This window comes from Notechis scutatus, chromosome 1 (assembly GCF_049901735.1).
Source record: "Notechis scutatus isolate UNSWTSFEM ecotype Mainland chromosome 1, rNotScu1.2, whole genome shotgun sequence".
Classification (NCBI taxonomy): Eukaryota; Metazoa; Chordata; class Lepidosauria; order Squamata; family Elapidae; genus Notechis; species Notechis scutatus.
In genome coordinates, this window is record NC_142009.1 from 6,726,709 (window position 1) to 6,742,247 (window position 15,539).

The 15,539-nt window shown below is 43.8% G+C and overlaps 1 protein-coding gene across 4 annotated transcripts in view; it reads left to right on the forward strand.

Moving 5' to 3' along the window:
* Nucleotides 1–2,838: 2,838 nt before the first annotated feature.
* Nucleotides 2,839–15,539, forward strand: part of GDPD1 (glycerophosphodiester phosphodiesterase domain containing 1) — a 52,978-nt gene continuing 40,277 nt past the window's right edge. For 3 of the 4 annotated variants that reach the window (XR_015747747.1, XM_026686509.2, XM_026686510.2), the window contains exon 1: nucleotides 2,846–3,081. Coding sequence is in view for 3 of the 4 variants with exons in the window: in XM_026686509.2 (XP_026542294.1) it covers nucleotides 2,946–3,081 (136 nt within the window). In the remaining variant the exon portion in view is untranslated. Of the gene's footprint in view, nucleotides 3,082–15,539 lie in introns of all 4 variants that reach the window. The other variant, XM_026686511.2, reaches the window with a different exon arrangement.

Consider the following 15,539-nt stretch of genomic DNA (forward strand, 5'->3'; position numbering starts at 1 on the left):
ACATGTAAATCACTTTTATGTTCTTTTTTTTTTCAATCTCATAATATTTATAGTGGCCATTCAGATATTCTGTCCACAGAACAGAACAGGTTAAGTTGTAAAATCAGGTTAGTCACAGACACTTTAAGACCTGTCACAAGTTACGTTTCAGGTTCCAAATAATGCAATCCATTTCTCAAGTGTGTCAAACTGAATTCATACAATTCCACCACCAAACTAAATTCAGGCTTGACATTACGTCTACGATGAGTAGGTTCCAATATGGTCATAACTTGAGATTAACCTCTGAAACATGATTGTAAAGACATTAACCCTTAACCAAGAGATTTATAGATTGCATGGATGCACTTTTCTTGCTAGAGCAGACATGTTGACTTTGGTGGGGTAAGGCCTGAAAATCTGTAAAGCACATTTGGTTGCAGCTTGAGAATTAAGTGTGCTATTTTTACCTCATCATTTTTATTTATCGTTTTATATATATGCCAATCTTCTCACAAAGCGTGATCCTGCAAGGTGTACAATGAAAATACAGAATAACATTCAATAGACAACTTCCAAAAAAAGCTAAATATATAATATTACACATACTTACTGGAGCTAGATTAGCTTTTGTACGATGTTGGAAACAAGCCTATATTCCAACAGAGGAATTGACTATTCAGAAAATAGTAAGTGTGCAGAAATGGATAAATTGACCCTAGCACTTAAATATAAAGAATCATCAGAATATTACAAGAGTTGGGAATGTTGGTACAATTGGATAGAACAAAGGTAGATAATATAATAGCAAACACTATTAAACTGTAAAGGAGATTAAGCTACATCGGTAGTAACTACGTATATACTCGCATTAAGATTTAATTGTAAATATGACACTAATAATGATAACAAATAAGGAACCACAAACTGTCGATAATGGAATTGCCCTTTATTCGTTTTTTTTTGTTCTCTTTGTTTTTCTATGTTGTGTATGTGTTTGTTCGTTTATTTTAATTGTATATTCAATAAAGTTTGCTTTTATTACAAAAATACGGAATAACGGAGTTGGAAGGAACTTGGATGCCTAGTCCAGGGGTTGCCAACCTTTAGTACCTCAGGGACACCAACCTCATAATTTTAAATCCTGTGGACCACTAATATGAATTTTGACTGACGGTGGCTTGCTGACATTGGTGGGAAAGTCGGTCCCATATTCCAGAGCTGCAGCAGTCACAGGACTGGCCCTTTGGTCATCCCGGAGCAGCTGCTCCTCCACCCAGGTGCACCAGCCTGCCATGGACTGGAGGAGCTGCTCCGGGATGACCAAAGGGTCAGTCTTGTGACTACTGCAGCTCTGGAATATGGGACCAACGACAGCAAGCCACCCTGGGGTGGATTTCCCTCCCCCGCCATTGGTCTTACCTTCCAGTTCCAGCTCGCATGACTCTACTCAAGGTAAGGTTTGTGCTCGGCCGAAGGGTGGGGGCCAGTGGGTGGGCAGGCCAGGTGGACGGCACAGCCTTGTGTTCCAGCGCAGCCTGGATTAATTGGGGGGAATGCTTTGGGGGGGGGGACATTTCTCTATGGACCACCAACATTTTCTCGTGGACCACCAGTGGCCTCTGCCCCACCGGTTGGTGACCACTGTTCTAGTCCAACCCTTTGCTCAGGCAGATCCTATACCATTTCAGAGAAATGGCTGTCCAGTCTCTTCTTGGAGCACCCACAACTTCTGAAGGCAAACTATTCCACATTATCAAACCATTAAGTAAACAATACAATTCTACAATTAGAAACGTCATGATTCATTGCGCAGTCAGCCGGATGTTTAGACCGGATTTGGCATTTTTATCTACCCCTCGAGGGCTTCCCGAGGCCTTGTTGTTCTTTGATGGTGTTAAGTTATTCTTGTAGGATAGAAGGTATTCCAAGCAATGCTGCTTTTTGCAATTGACTAATGGTGATTGTTGTCAGTGCCAATGGTGTACAGTTTGGGGATCGCACCCAAGGTGTTGTGACTATTGGAACTTCCCTTGTTTTCTTTTGCCACAGTCATTCTATTTCGATCTGCAGGTCTTTGTATTTTGTTATCTTCTCCCATAGGTGCCATAGGTTCGTCATCACGGGAGTAGGAGATATAGAAGCATAGCCAGCCACACCAACAGGCTGAAGAACAGTTTCTATCTGTGGGCTGTGAGACTTCTGAATGGAAAATAACTTCATGTCAACATAGTATGATAGACTTGCAGGGCCGGCGCGTTGTGCAACCAGGTCACATAGTGTAATAAGATTGGGACTGGGTTAGGGATTTCTGTCCTCACTGTGAGTTGTGTGTGTGTGTGGGGGGGGTGCACGAAGAAGGCTCAGCCAATCTCATTGTAAACATGTTGTACTCTGACAATAAAGGTAATAATAATAAAGCCACCAGTTAGAAATGGAACCCTTCCCCTGCAAATAACAGCATAAATAAAATTAATATTATTTCTGAGTTCATGCACTGGGCCCTTGGGCCAGATTTCCACCATTTCCCACCGGGAAGAAATAACAACAACAGCAACGATCATTATAAAAAAAAAAGATATGCAGGCATTTTTAATGGCGGGAAAGAGGGGCGGTTCCCCCACCGCGTCCGCAGCTAAGCAACCTTTACTTCCGTTCTCCGCTTGGCCAAGCGCTCTGACGTCACCCGCTAAGTGAGGCGCTCCCCCCGTTTCTTCTTTCTTTCTAACTGCAAGCCGCGGCCGCCCAGCTAATTTCCGCCCCCACCCCCAGCGTCCTTGTCGCCGGCCAATCGGCTTCGCGGATGCGCTCCCGCTTCCTCCTGCCCCTCCGCTATTGGTGGCGGCGGCAGACGGAGTGGGCGGGGCGCCGCGTGGTGGCGACTCTCCTCGGGTTGCCGGCTGCAGAAGGGCCGGGAGAGGCGAGGCTGTCGGTCGTTCGTTCGGTGGGTCGCTCTCGGCGCGGCCATGTCGACCGTTTTCTACCTCCTCTCCACACTGATCGGCTATCTCCTCACCTCCGTTCTGCTGTTGAAGTTTCCCGGCTTGCTCCACCGGCGCAAACGCCACCGGTTTCGGTGCCGGCACATCTCCCACCGCGGAGGTGAGAGCAACGCCTGCGTGCAGTGTCCTTTATTTGGGGGTGGGGGTTTAAAGACGGTCCTTTTTTGGGGGGGGGGGCCGCGGCATCCTTCTTCATTTTGGGGTGTCTTTTTTCTCCCCGTCCTGCATTTCTCCTCTGCATATGATTTGGGCATCTTGAATTTCCAAGCTTTAATTCCCTTTAAAAAATAAATAAATAAAAATAAATTCCGATTGGATGATTTAGCCTCCTAAGAGTGAGTGAAAATGAGTGGGCGGCCATATCAATTCTACAAAGGTATAAATATTTTTTTTTATTGTTTGTGGTTCGTCGCACAGCCAGCCAGATCTTTAGACTGGATTTGGCATTTAAAAAAATAAAATAAAAAAATCCACCTATGAATCTCTGGTTGTTATTAGGATTATTAAATAGGGTGGTTTTTTTTAAATGCTCGGTCCGTTAAAGAAAGAAATGTTTTTGAGCGTATTTTATCTATTTACTCATTGCATTTGGATCGTTTTTCAATAGTCGGATAGGATTTGGATCATTTAAATCTCAATTTAAACTATCCCAATCCTATGCACCTGCAATTTAAATGGCAGTTGGATAGGATTTGGATAGTTTGTCAATATTTTGATTAGGATTTGGATCGTTTTTAAATGGCAGAATTTGGATAGTTTTTCAAATAGTGGCTGGATGCATGCTACTATAAGCCAGCTTTTGGGGAGGGCGAGGGAGGCATGAGATTTCATAGTATTTATCATTTTCTCCCACCAGATAAAAATGATCCTTTCTGGGGAGAATGAGATGGGCAGCATATCAATTTGACAAATAAATAGCGGTTTGTTTGTTTTTTAAACAGCATTTGGATGGGATTTTGTTTCAAAAGGCTGGCTTCTGCAGACCACAATCCTTCGCTATTCAGTGCCTGATGGGGGTGTGATTTGAACGGGCTGGATGTGAGCTTTCAGCCTGTGAAAAGACATCGTTTGTGCAAAGGAGCAAAGCCAGGAGAATATAAATCAGGAGGGCTTTGATGTTTGCCAAGATGGTCATTAAGAGAGACCAAAAGAAAAAGAAAAGTGAGAAGATCTGTAATCAGGGGAATAATCTATGTTTATTTAGCAAATTTATATGCCCCCCCTTCCCCCTCTCATTGTCCCCAGCCCCTCATTGAATCTCTGTGGCTTCTATTTTTATTTTTATTTTGAGAATTTGGACAAGAAGAGATGTCTGTAGAGAATATAAATACTGTATCATGAGATCCTGTGCCTCTCTCTCCCCCCAAAAATCTCATTTCTAATTATCTGTTTTATTAGTAGCATAGTTACACTGCATGTGCTTGGACACTATGGAGGGGACAATATATCGAGATAAGTATAAGTATAATAAGGATATTGAACAGTATTTTGAATCTTTAGTTAAAGCTACCGTAGCTTGCACAGCCTAGTTCGAGAGCGTGCTGGGGATAAAGTTGGTTGTGGATTGTATCTGTGGCCAAAATGTGCCCCAACTATTCAGGATTGCTTTTATTATTAGCAGAGGAGGCTGCCTATGATAAGAGCTACAAATCATGTTGATAATGGTCTTCTCTGGCTTGCTCCAAGTGCTGGGTGAAAGCGTTGATTACTTGAGCCATGAGGGGCAATGGCAACCAAGGTGTATACAGGGCCAGGTTTTTTTTTATGACCTTGGTATAGGGAAGATTAGGAATTGCAGTAGGTGGGGACTACATGGGGGAGAGAATTTAATGGGGAGGGAAAGGAGAGCAGGAGGGAGGGAGGGATGGAGGGAGGGGGTTGGAAAGGAAGAAAAACAGGGGGGGAGGTAAGGAAGGAAAGGAGTGAAGGAAAGGAAAGACAGGAAGGGAGGAACGGAAGGAGGGAGGGAAGAAGGGAGAGAAGGAAAATAGGGAGGAAGGAAAGGAAAGACAGCAGGAAGGAAAACGGAGGGATGGACAGAAGGAAGGAGAGAGCAGAAGAGAAAGGGAGGAAAATGGGTGAGGAAGGAAAGAAAGGAGCGAGGAAGGGATGGAAGGAAAGAAAGAAGAGAGCTGGAGAGGGAGAGGAGGGAAAATGTAGGGAGGGGGGAAAGAAGGGGAAAGAAAGGAAAGGAAAGAAGACAGGAGGAAGGGAGGGAGAGATGGAAGGAAGGAGAAAAAAGGGAGCAGGAGAGGGAAGAAGAGAGAGAGAGAGGAAGGAAAACGGAGGTAGGAAGGAAAGAAAGGAGGGAAGGAAAGGAACGGAAAGACAGGAGGAAGGAAGGAAAGAAGGACAAGATGCTGTTTTTTGGGAAAGTAAGCCAAAAAGGAAATATCTGTATCTGAATGTAGGTAGTCTGATCCTGTACTTTTGATGAATCTCTGCAGCGAAGTGAGGGTGTAGGTTTAAATACAAATTAATTGTCTGTACATGAATTGATACCACCTTGCTTGTTGAAAGTGGATAGCGCTATGTTCCAGTGAAAGATCATCATGGAAGAGAGAGAAAAAAAATCTCCCTCTCTTTCCCTCTCTCTCTACCTACCTACCTACCTAGTCTAAACATCCCAAATGGTTGGGTGGCTGTGAGATGAGAGAATGCAAGAAAAAGCGATCAAGGTGTTTGGAGAACTGAGAATAAAGGGAAACAATGACTGGGACTTACCTGTTAAAAAAAAAAAAGAAAGACTGTTGCATTTTATTTTTATTCTGTCGGTTATTGATCGGTATGTTTATCTCTAGTGGTTGGCCCCCAGAGAGAATATAAGCATGGCTGTGTGGAAACATATTATGCTGAAGGTGGGCTGACTAGAGAAAGAAAGCGATCCTTTGCAGAGAGTAGAATTTGCGGAGGAAAAAGCAAAAGGAATTTTTCTTTCCCCCCAGAAAGGATGACGTGTGTGTGTGTGTGTGTGTGAGTGTGTGTGTGTTTTGGTGCACCTGCCGGCTGAGATAGGACAGAAGGCTTGATGGGAGTGCCCTCTGGAGTCTCTTGGCATATTTATCCAATCTGCCCTCCTTTTAAAAGACCCCAAGGCTTTTGTGTTCCCAGCAAGGCGGGGTGGGAAAAAAACGTGCCTGACCCTTCCCACCTCACCCACCCTCCTGAAGCTGCGCTCATTATTGAGTGGCTTGTCAAATCCTCCATTTGTCCGAGGGGGGGGGGGGAGAAATAAAAGATCGGGCAATCGCTCCCTACACCTTTGCCTTTCAAATCTCCAGGGTGCTTATTGTAGGTTAGCGAGCTGGGGAAGGAAGAAAAAAAAAGAAAGAAAGGGTGGGTGGGTGGGAAACCAGAATAAAGGAGGGTTTCCTGTACGGATTTTCCAGATGGCAGAGAAAAGGACTTTGAGGTTAGACAGTCTTCCGTTCAGATAAATAGGATGCTAAAAAAAAAAGCAGGTGTGATTTTGGCAAAGCAGTTCTCTTCCCCCCATCTCTCACAGGGGGGTGTCTTTCTTTCAGTGTCTTTCTTTCTTTCTTTCTTTCTTTCTTTCTTTCTTTCTTTCTTTCTTTCTTTCTTTCTTTCTTTCTTTCTTCCTTCCTTCCTTCCTTCCTTCCTTCCTTCCTTCCTTCCTTCCTTCCTTCCTTCCTTTCCTTTCCTTTCCTTCCTTTCCTTTCCTTCCTTTCCTTTCCTTTCCTTTCCTTTCCTTTCCTTTCTTTCTTTCTTTCCTTTCTTTCTCTCTCTCTCTCTCTCTCTATCGTCTCTAAGGTACATCTTGTCTCTCGCTCTCCATTCATACCTATCTATATATGTATCTATCAGTATCATCTCTATCTAAGGTATCATACCTCTCTGTCTCCATTCATATCTATCTTTATTGTCTGTCTTATCATCTGTCTGTCTATATCTATATGTATCTCTCTTTCCCCCTCTCTCTCTCTCTCTGGTATCATCCCTCTCTCCTTGAAATTCAATTTTAACCTTGAAGTCTGTCCTATACTACGTCCCTTCCCCCCCACCAAAGGGGTGGAGATTATTTAATCTTCGTGTCCAGAGTCGTCCTCCCTAACAAGCAATCAGCAACCGGATATTTTAATGAGTAGGGAGAACAATTTGCAGGTATGTCACTCTGCAAATGTAAGTGACATATTGCTGTCATCTTACAACAGGTAATTACGGTATGACTGTCATCTGTTTTATGGCATATACTTAGCTTTGTCCTTCCTGTGGTCCTTAAAAACAGCTCTATTTCCTGAAACTCTTCCTTTCTCCTCCTTTCCCCCCTTCCACTGGTAGTGCTTGCTGTTTTTGCCTGCTAATCACGAAGCCCTTCTGCTTTTCCATCACCTGTCCCGATGCAGAGACCTGTTCCATGAGGTTTTTAACTGAAGTGGTTGTTTCTTTTTTTTTAAATCTCCCTTTAAAGTTGTTTTCCTTGTTTGACGTCTTCCTGAATCTCTTTTTCTTCCTCTTTCCATACTCCCAAGCTGGTCAGTCAAGCTATTTGTCTTCAGGAGAGCCATTTGCAACCTGTTATTGAAAGATTGCAACCTCTGTTTAGTCCAGTTTTGCAAACTGAGGGTGCTTTTATGCATAATTTCTCCCTGTGTTTGTTCTCACTCTCTTTTCCTTTTTTTCTTTTTTCTTTCTTTTTCTTTTTCCTTCCTTTCTCCTTCCCTCCTTTCTTTCTTTTTTTTTCCTTTCTCCCTCCCTCCTTTCTTTTTCTTTTTCCTTCCTTCCTTCCTTCCTCCCTCCCTTCTTTCTTTTTCTTTTTCCTTCCTTTCTCCCTCCCTCCCTCTCTTTCCCTCTCTTCTCTTCCTCCCTCCCTCTCTTTCTCTCTTCTCTTCTATTCCTCCCTCCCTCTTTCTTTTTTCCTTCCTTCTTTTTCTTTCCCTCTTTCTCTTTGTTCCTCCCTCCCTCCCTCTTTCTCTCTTCTCTTCTCTCTTTCTTTTCTTCTTTCCTTCCTTCCTACCATCCTTCTCTCTCTCTCTCTCTCTCTCTCTCTCTCTCTCTCTCTCTCTCCCACACACACACACACACACACACAACTCAGCAGCTTACAGCGATAAAACCCAGAGGCTGTGTGCAAATGTTTGTGTGTCATTCTGAGTCTCGTACTTTGCTCTGTTAAGCAGATACTTAAACTGGGTTGTGCCTCTGCGGTTATGCATCTGAGAGGCTGTTCTTTAAAAGCATGTTCTTTCTTCTAAAACTACAGCGTACAACTTTCCTCCCCCCTTCTTTCTTCCCAGCTGTGTCCCTGCTGGCAGACCCTCCTTAATACTAGAAGTAAAAAGTTCAAATAAACTCCAGAGATCTGCCTTACAGGGGAGAAAAGGAGCAGCTGGATTTTCAAAACAATAAAATGTATAGCACATAAAACCCATCTTTTCTGTATTGTCCTCCCCTTTCCCTCCCCCCCCCCGCTCCAAGCCCTTCTCCCTAATGGTACAATTATATTATCCCGTTTTTAATAATTGGTCGGCTGGGTAATTGCATCCATCCATCCAAGCAGTGTGTGTGTGTGTAAAAGTCGGGCCTCGTCCCCCAAAGATTTCTAATCGATGAGGCTTGTAAACAAACCGGGAGCTTTTAAACAAAGAGAAGGGGGCCAGACACACAATCACACAGTCTCTGTAGCCTTTGCCAGATCCATTAGCATTGGCTTCTTCGGGAATAGCCCTGTTTGTGTAGCATCCTTTCTCAGGGGCACAGCGTGAACTTCCCAAGGCCTGCGAGGTTTGCCTGGACAAACACACACACACACACACACACACACACACACACACACACACACGGGAAGTGGAGACCTTGGACTGACATCAGATGTTCTCCCTTGTTGTGATTCCTCATTGTTGCTTTTTGCAAAGGGTGCTTTTTGCAAAAGGCAACTGGACTCTTGGTTTGGTTTGGTTTTCTTTGGAAACGTTTCGCTTCTCATCTAAGAAGAACTGAAGAAGCTCCTTGGATGAGAAGCAAGGCATTTTCCAACCCCCAAGCAAGTCCAGTTGCCTTTTGGAAAAAAAATACCTACGGGACAACCATGGCCTATTTAATCAATCAGAATAGGAGCTGAAAGAATAGGAGCTGAAAGGGACTTGGAAGTCTTCTACTCCAGGGGTCGCCAACCTTTTGGACCTCAGGGACCACCAAACTCCTAATTTTTAAATCCCAGGGACCACTAACCGGTTCTGTGGGCGTGGCCTAATTTGTGGGTGTGGCTTGGTGGTCATGTGACTGGCTGGGCATGGCTTGTATGTAAATATTATAAATATTTATATAAATATTGATTTTTTTTTTCAAAAAAAGAGCAAGTTTTACCCAAAAATCAGGCAAAGCAGGCAGGCAGATTGAGTTGCTCACAGAATCATTCAGTGATCTATCTATCTGCCATCGGCTAGCTCAGTCTGTCACATACAATTTGCTTGCCGTGAGTCTACACTGAATAATAGAACCTTCAGTCCTAAGCAGGGGTGGGATTCAAAATTTTTAACAACCGGTTCTATGAGCGTGGCTTAGTTGGTGGACATGGCTTGGTAGTCATGTTATTGGCTGGGCGTGGCCAACTCAATATCACTCACATCGAGGCACGTATCTCCTTGCCTGGCCTCTCATGACTGTGGGGATGCTGCAACAGTCGTAAGTGTGAAAAACGGTCATAAGTCACTTTTTTCAGTGCCATTGTAACTTTGAATGGTCACTCCATACAAGCAAAGTACCAGCAAAGGAGGGGGAAAAAACTCCAGAGAAGTTCCTGAGACAGGAAGTCTAGTCCTGCCAAGAATGTAATAAGGGTTAACAGAGAGGCAGTTTCTGTAAGCAACACCAGAATGTTTCCTTCCTGCCTTCCTTACAGGATTAGTCCAGTAATTTCTTCTAACAACCGGTTCTCCGAACTGCTTAGAATGTTAACAACTGGTTCTAGCGAATAGGTGCGAACTGGTAGAATCTCACCCCTGGTCCTAAGGGAGGTTCGGCTGGGCTTAAAAGCAGAGCTGAAAATCTAAAGACTAGCTGGAAAGCAAGAAATGCAACCATTTCCTGCTTTCTAGCTAATCTAAATCTCCCGGCCCAGCAGAGCAGCTGATGGTTGGAAAAAGATAAAATAGCAATTTAGCAGGCAAGTTTGCCGGATTTCTCTGCAGCCCACCAAAATTTTCTCCTGGACCGCTGTTCTAATCCAAGCTCCTGCTCCAAGCAGAAAACCTTATGTATACCATTTCAGAGAGGTGGGTTGTCCAGTCTTTTCTGAAAGCGCTGAAGCACCCACAACTTCTAAAGCAGGGGTCACCAACCTTTCAGCCCTCGGGGACCACTACATTCATAATTTTAAATCCAGCAGACCGCTAATAGGAACTGCCTAACAACCGGCTGGGTGGGCGTGGCTAGTTTGTCATGTAACTGGGTGGGCGTGGCCAACTCTGTGTCAATCAGGTCGAGGGTCCCCTTGCCGGCCTCTACTCGCCCCCTCCCAGCCCCTCCCTTCCTTCCCTGCCCTACCTGGGCTCCTTTGGGTCCCAAACAGGAAGTAGTTGTTGGAGCTAAGCAGCCCGTCCGTCCCCCCCCAAGAAAGAGTTGGCCAAACAGCTGGCTCAGTTCAACTTGGATCTGACCGAGAAGGAGGCTCAGCAGAAGCACCTCACTGAGGACTAGGAGCATAGGCTTTCCAAGCAGAGGGAAAAGACCTGCGGGAGTGCGATGCCAGGTACCAGCACCTGGAGGCACAGCGGGCTAAAATGGTCAGCTAGTTCCAGGCCATGATGCAGTCACACTCCGGCTCTTTGCCACCAGTGGCCCTTCCCTCCAGCCTCCAGCCTTCACCCAAAGCCCCACACCAGGAGGCTGAAGCAGACCCCAAATGGGAATTTCTGGGGGCCCCCTCTGATCCATACAAAAAGACCCCGAAGGCAGACACGCTCTGCAGCAACATTGCACATATCCGGCCCCAGGGCGCCGTAGTTTGAGGACCCCTGATTTAGTGCAATGTAAAAAATGCAAATAATTTTTCTGTGGACCACCCAAATTTTCTCATGGACCACCAGTTGGTGACCGCCGTTCTAAAGGCAAACTGGTCCACTGATTAATTGCCAGCTTAGTGTCGCCTGAAATTCTATCAGCCGCGGATAGAAAGACCCTACAGAGGGTGGTGAGCGCAGCACAAAATATCGTGGGCTGTTCCCTGACACCACTAGATGACCTCGCAAGGGCTCACTGCCTTAGAAGAGGGAGGAAAATCCTCAGGGACGACTCGCATCCTGGTCAGCACTTCTTCACTCTCCTCCCAATCGGGTCGGAGATCTAGAAGCAGAGCCAGCCACACCAACAGGCTGAAGAACAGTTTCTACCCGTGGGCTGTCAGACTCCTGAATGGAAAATAACTTCATGTCAACATAGTGCGATAGACTTGCGAGGCCGGCGGGTTGTGCAACAAGGTCACATAGTGTAATAAGATTGGGACTGAGTTAGGGACTTCTGTCCTCACCGAGTTGTGTGTGTGTGTGTGTGTGTGTATGCACGAAGGGAGGCTCAACCAATCTCACTGTACACATGTTGTACTCTGACAATAAAGGTAATAATAAATTTGGTAAGTTCCCCTTCTATTCCCTCATCTAAGTCTTTTTGTGAAGATACTGAAGAATAACCGGGCCTAAGATGGAGCCTTGTAGTACCTCAGTACTTTTCATTTTTCCATTTGGATGTAGTACCATCAAGGACTACTCGTTGAGTACGGTTTTTCAGCCAGCTTCATAATCCATCTGGTGGCGATGCTATTTGTCCCACATTTTTCTAGCTTACTAAGTAGGTTGTGGTCTATTTTGTCGCATGCCTTGCAGAAGTCTTAAGTAATACTATGTTCACAGCATTTTGTCTGGTCTACAAATTTAGTCACTTTGTAACCTGGATGATTTGAGGATCTCCACAGAGGTTTCTCCTTGTGCAATTCTTACTGAGAGGGGTGGGAGACAACCTTTCAACCCCCCCAACAGACTGTTCCGACCGAGGCTTCACAAAACCATGACACCGACTCCTTGTCCCGACAAAACCCCTGTTTATTTGGCTAATATGAATTTCTATCATTCGCATCCAGCAAAGTCCCTGCAAACATTCTTTCAAGGGTGAATTGCAACCACAGACCTTATCAGGCTTGGAGAGCTGCCAGGCCGATAGCTTCCAAGCGCAAAGCTTGTACAAGAAAATACTTGGCAAGGAGACTCTGTGAGGCACAAACTCAGATAAGCAAATCTTCATAATAATAAGCAAACTAATTGTCCCCTGCAAACCCCCCCCCCCCTTTTGCTCCTATTTATTCCCTATGGAAGGGGCCATTCAGTGTCCACTTATGCCTTTTCTTCTGAGTCAATCCCTGTTCCTTAACTGTTCCCTTCTCCTGGCAGCTCTGTGCATGCACACATTGGGAACAGGCTCCAGCTGTTCTTCTTCCCCACTGATCTCTGACTCCGAAGGCAGCTGATAACTGTTGGATGGCCCTGGCCCCATCTCTGACTCCGATGCAGAGCCCTCCCCAGACTCCAGGACTGGTCCATGTTCCTCCCCAACCTCCTCACTGTCCGAGTCTGCCACCAGCTCTGCTGGCTGCTGGCGGGCCACAACACTGACTAGGGGGATGAGAGAAAAGATTGCGGGATCTCCAAGCACCGACGTTTTGCCAGGAGGATCCAAATGGGTCAATTTGTCACATCGTTGGTGGTCATCATGCTGACCCAGCAATGTCAACCTTCATCTCCTGCCTGGCAACTCCAAATGTTCCTTTCTTTACCTGTACAGGTGATAGGCTCTTCCTGGTTTGACAGGTAGTCCTCGACTACCGACCACAATTGTGCCCAAAATTTCTGCTGCCAAATCAGACAGTTGTCAAGTGAGTTTTGCCCCATTTTACAACCTTTCTTGCCACCGTTGTTAAGTGAATCCCTGCAGTTGTTAAGTTAGTGGTTGTTAAGTGGCTTCGCCTTGGACTTTCCTTGTCAAAAGGTCGCAAAAGGGGACCACATGACTGCGGGACATTGCAACTGTCATAAATGTGAGCCAATCCCCAGAACACCTGAATTTTGATCGCGTGACCATGGGGATGCCGCAACGGTCATCGGTGTGAAAAACAGCCATAAGTCTCCTTTTTTCAAGTGCCGTTGCAACTTCAAATGGTCACTGAATGAGCTGTTGTTAAGTTGAGGATTAGCTGTATTTGATTTTGGGAAACGCCGCGTCTCCATCTGGTTCGTATTTTTGGATGGGAGACCACAAGGCGATCCTGGGGCCCGCAGGCTAACCCAGAAGTCTGAAAACTATCTTGCAAGGTGGCAAGAAATGCAGAAGGCAAGCTATTATTATTACCTTTATTGTCAGAGTACAACATGTGTACAATGAGATTGGCTGAGCCTCCTTCGTGCACCCCCCACACACACACAACTCACAGTGAGGACAGAAGTCCCTAACCCAGTCCCAATCTTATTACATTATGTGACCTGGTTGCACAACGTGTCGGCCCTGCAAGTCTTATACTATGTTGACATGAAGTTATTTTCCATTCAGAAGTCTGACAGCCCACGGGTAGAAACTGTTCTTCAGCCTGAACAGTTTCTACCTGTGGGCTGTCGGACTTCTGAACGGCTTGGGTTGGTTTGGAAAACACCCCACCTTTTTGCAGCGGACAACTTGGTGCAGTCAACTTGCCGTGGCCAACACGCCACGCCTTCAGGAGAATTCAACGATTCAACTCAAGCGTTTGAAATAGTTTGACAAATAATTTTTTTAATTTTCATCCTTCACATTTCATTCCATCCCTCCTTTTGCATCCTCTCTCAAATGATTTCATCCTATCATTTCTTCGATGTTTGCGTAACTCTCGGCGACCTGTCCCACAATGACTTTGACCACAATGAGTTGTCCCCAGTGAGTTTTCCTAGACCCTTTTTAGAATAGAATAGAATAGAATAGAATGGAATAGAATGGAATAGAATGGAATAGAATAGAATAGAATAGAATAGAATAGAATAGAATAGAATAGAATAGAATAGAATAGAATAGAATAGAATAACAGAATTGGAAGGGAGTAGAGTACAATAGAATCTTTATTTAGAATTAGAATAGAATTTAGAATTAGGAACAGAATAGAATAGAATAGAATAGAATAGAATAGAATAGAATAGAATAACAGAATTGGAAGGGAGTAGAGTAGAGTACAGTAGAATCTTTATTTAGAATTAGAATGGAATGGAATAAAATAGAATCTATTGACAATAGAATAGAATAGAATAGAATCTACTGAGAACGGAACGGAATAGAATAGAACAGAATAGAATAGAATCATTATTGAGAAGAGAAGAGAATCTATTGAGAACTGAATGGAATGGAACGGAACAGAACAGAATAGAATAGAATAGAATAGAATAGAATAGAATAGAATAGAATAGAATAGAATAGAATCATTATTGAGAATAGAAGAGAAGAGAAGAGAATCTATTGAGAATGGAACAGAATGGAATGGAATAGAATAGAATAGAATAGAATAGAATAGAATAGAATAGAAGAGAATAGAATTGAATTGTTATTGAGAATAGAAGAGAATAGAATCTATTGAGAATGGAACGGAATAGAATAGAATAGAATCATTGAGAATGGAATAGGGAATGGAATAGAATGGAATGGAATATGGAACGGAACGGAACAGAACAGAACAGAACAGAATAGAATAGAATAACAGAATTGGAAGGGAGTAGGGTAGAGTACAGTAGAATCTTTATTTAGAATTAGAATGGAATGGAATAAAATAGAATCTATTGACAATAGAATAGAATAGAATAGAATCTACTGAGAACGGAACGGAATAGAATAGAACAGAATAGAATAGAATCATTATTGAGAAGAGAAGAGAATCTATTGAGAACTGAATGGAATGGAACGGAACAGAACAGAATAGAATAGAATAGAATAGAATAGAATAGAATTGAATAGAATTGAATTGTTATTGAGAATAGAAGAGAATAGAATCTATTGAGAATGGAACGGAATAGAATAGAATAGAATCATTGAGAATGGAATAGGGAATGGAATAGAATGGAATGGAATATGGAACGGAACGGAACAGAACAGAACAGAACAGAATAGAATAGAATAACAGAATTGGAAGGGAGTAGGGTAGAGTACAGTAGAATCTTTATTTAGAATTAGAATAGAATAGAATCTATTGAGAACAGAACGGAACAGAACAGAACAGAACAGAATAGAATAGAATATTGAGAATAGAATAGATTAGAATCGTTACTGAGAATAGAGTAGAATCTTTATTGAGAATGGGAGAATAAAATAGATTAGAATAGAATCTTTATTTAGAATAGAATAGAATTGTTGTTGAGAATAGAATAGAATAGAAAGGAAGGCACCTTGGAGGTCTTCTAGTCCAACCCCTGCTTAAGCAGGAAATCCTACACCACTTCAGAACAAATGGTTGTCCAATCTCTTCTTAAAAACTGTAGACAAGCCGTTCCCCTGGTTAATTGTTCTCACTGTCAGGCAATTCTTCCTTAATTCTGGGTTGCT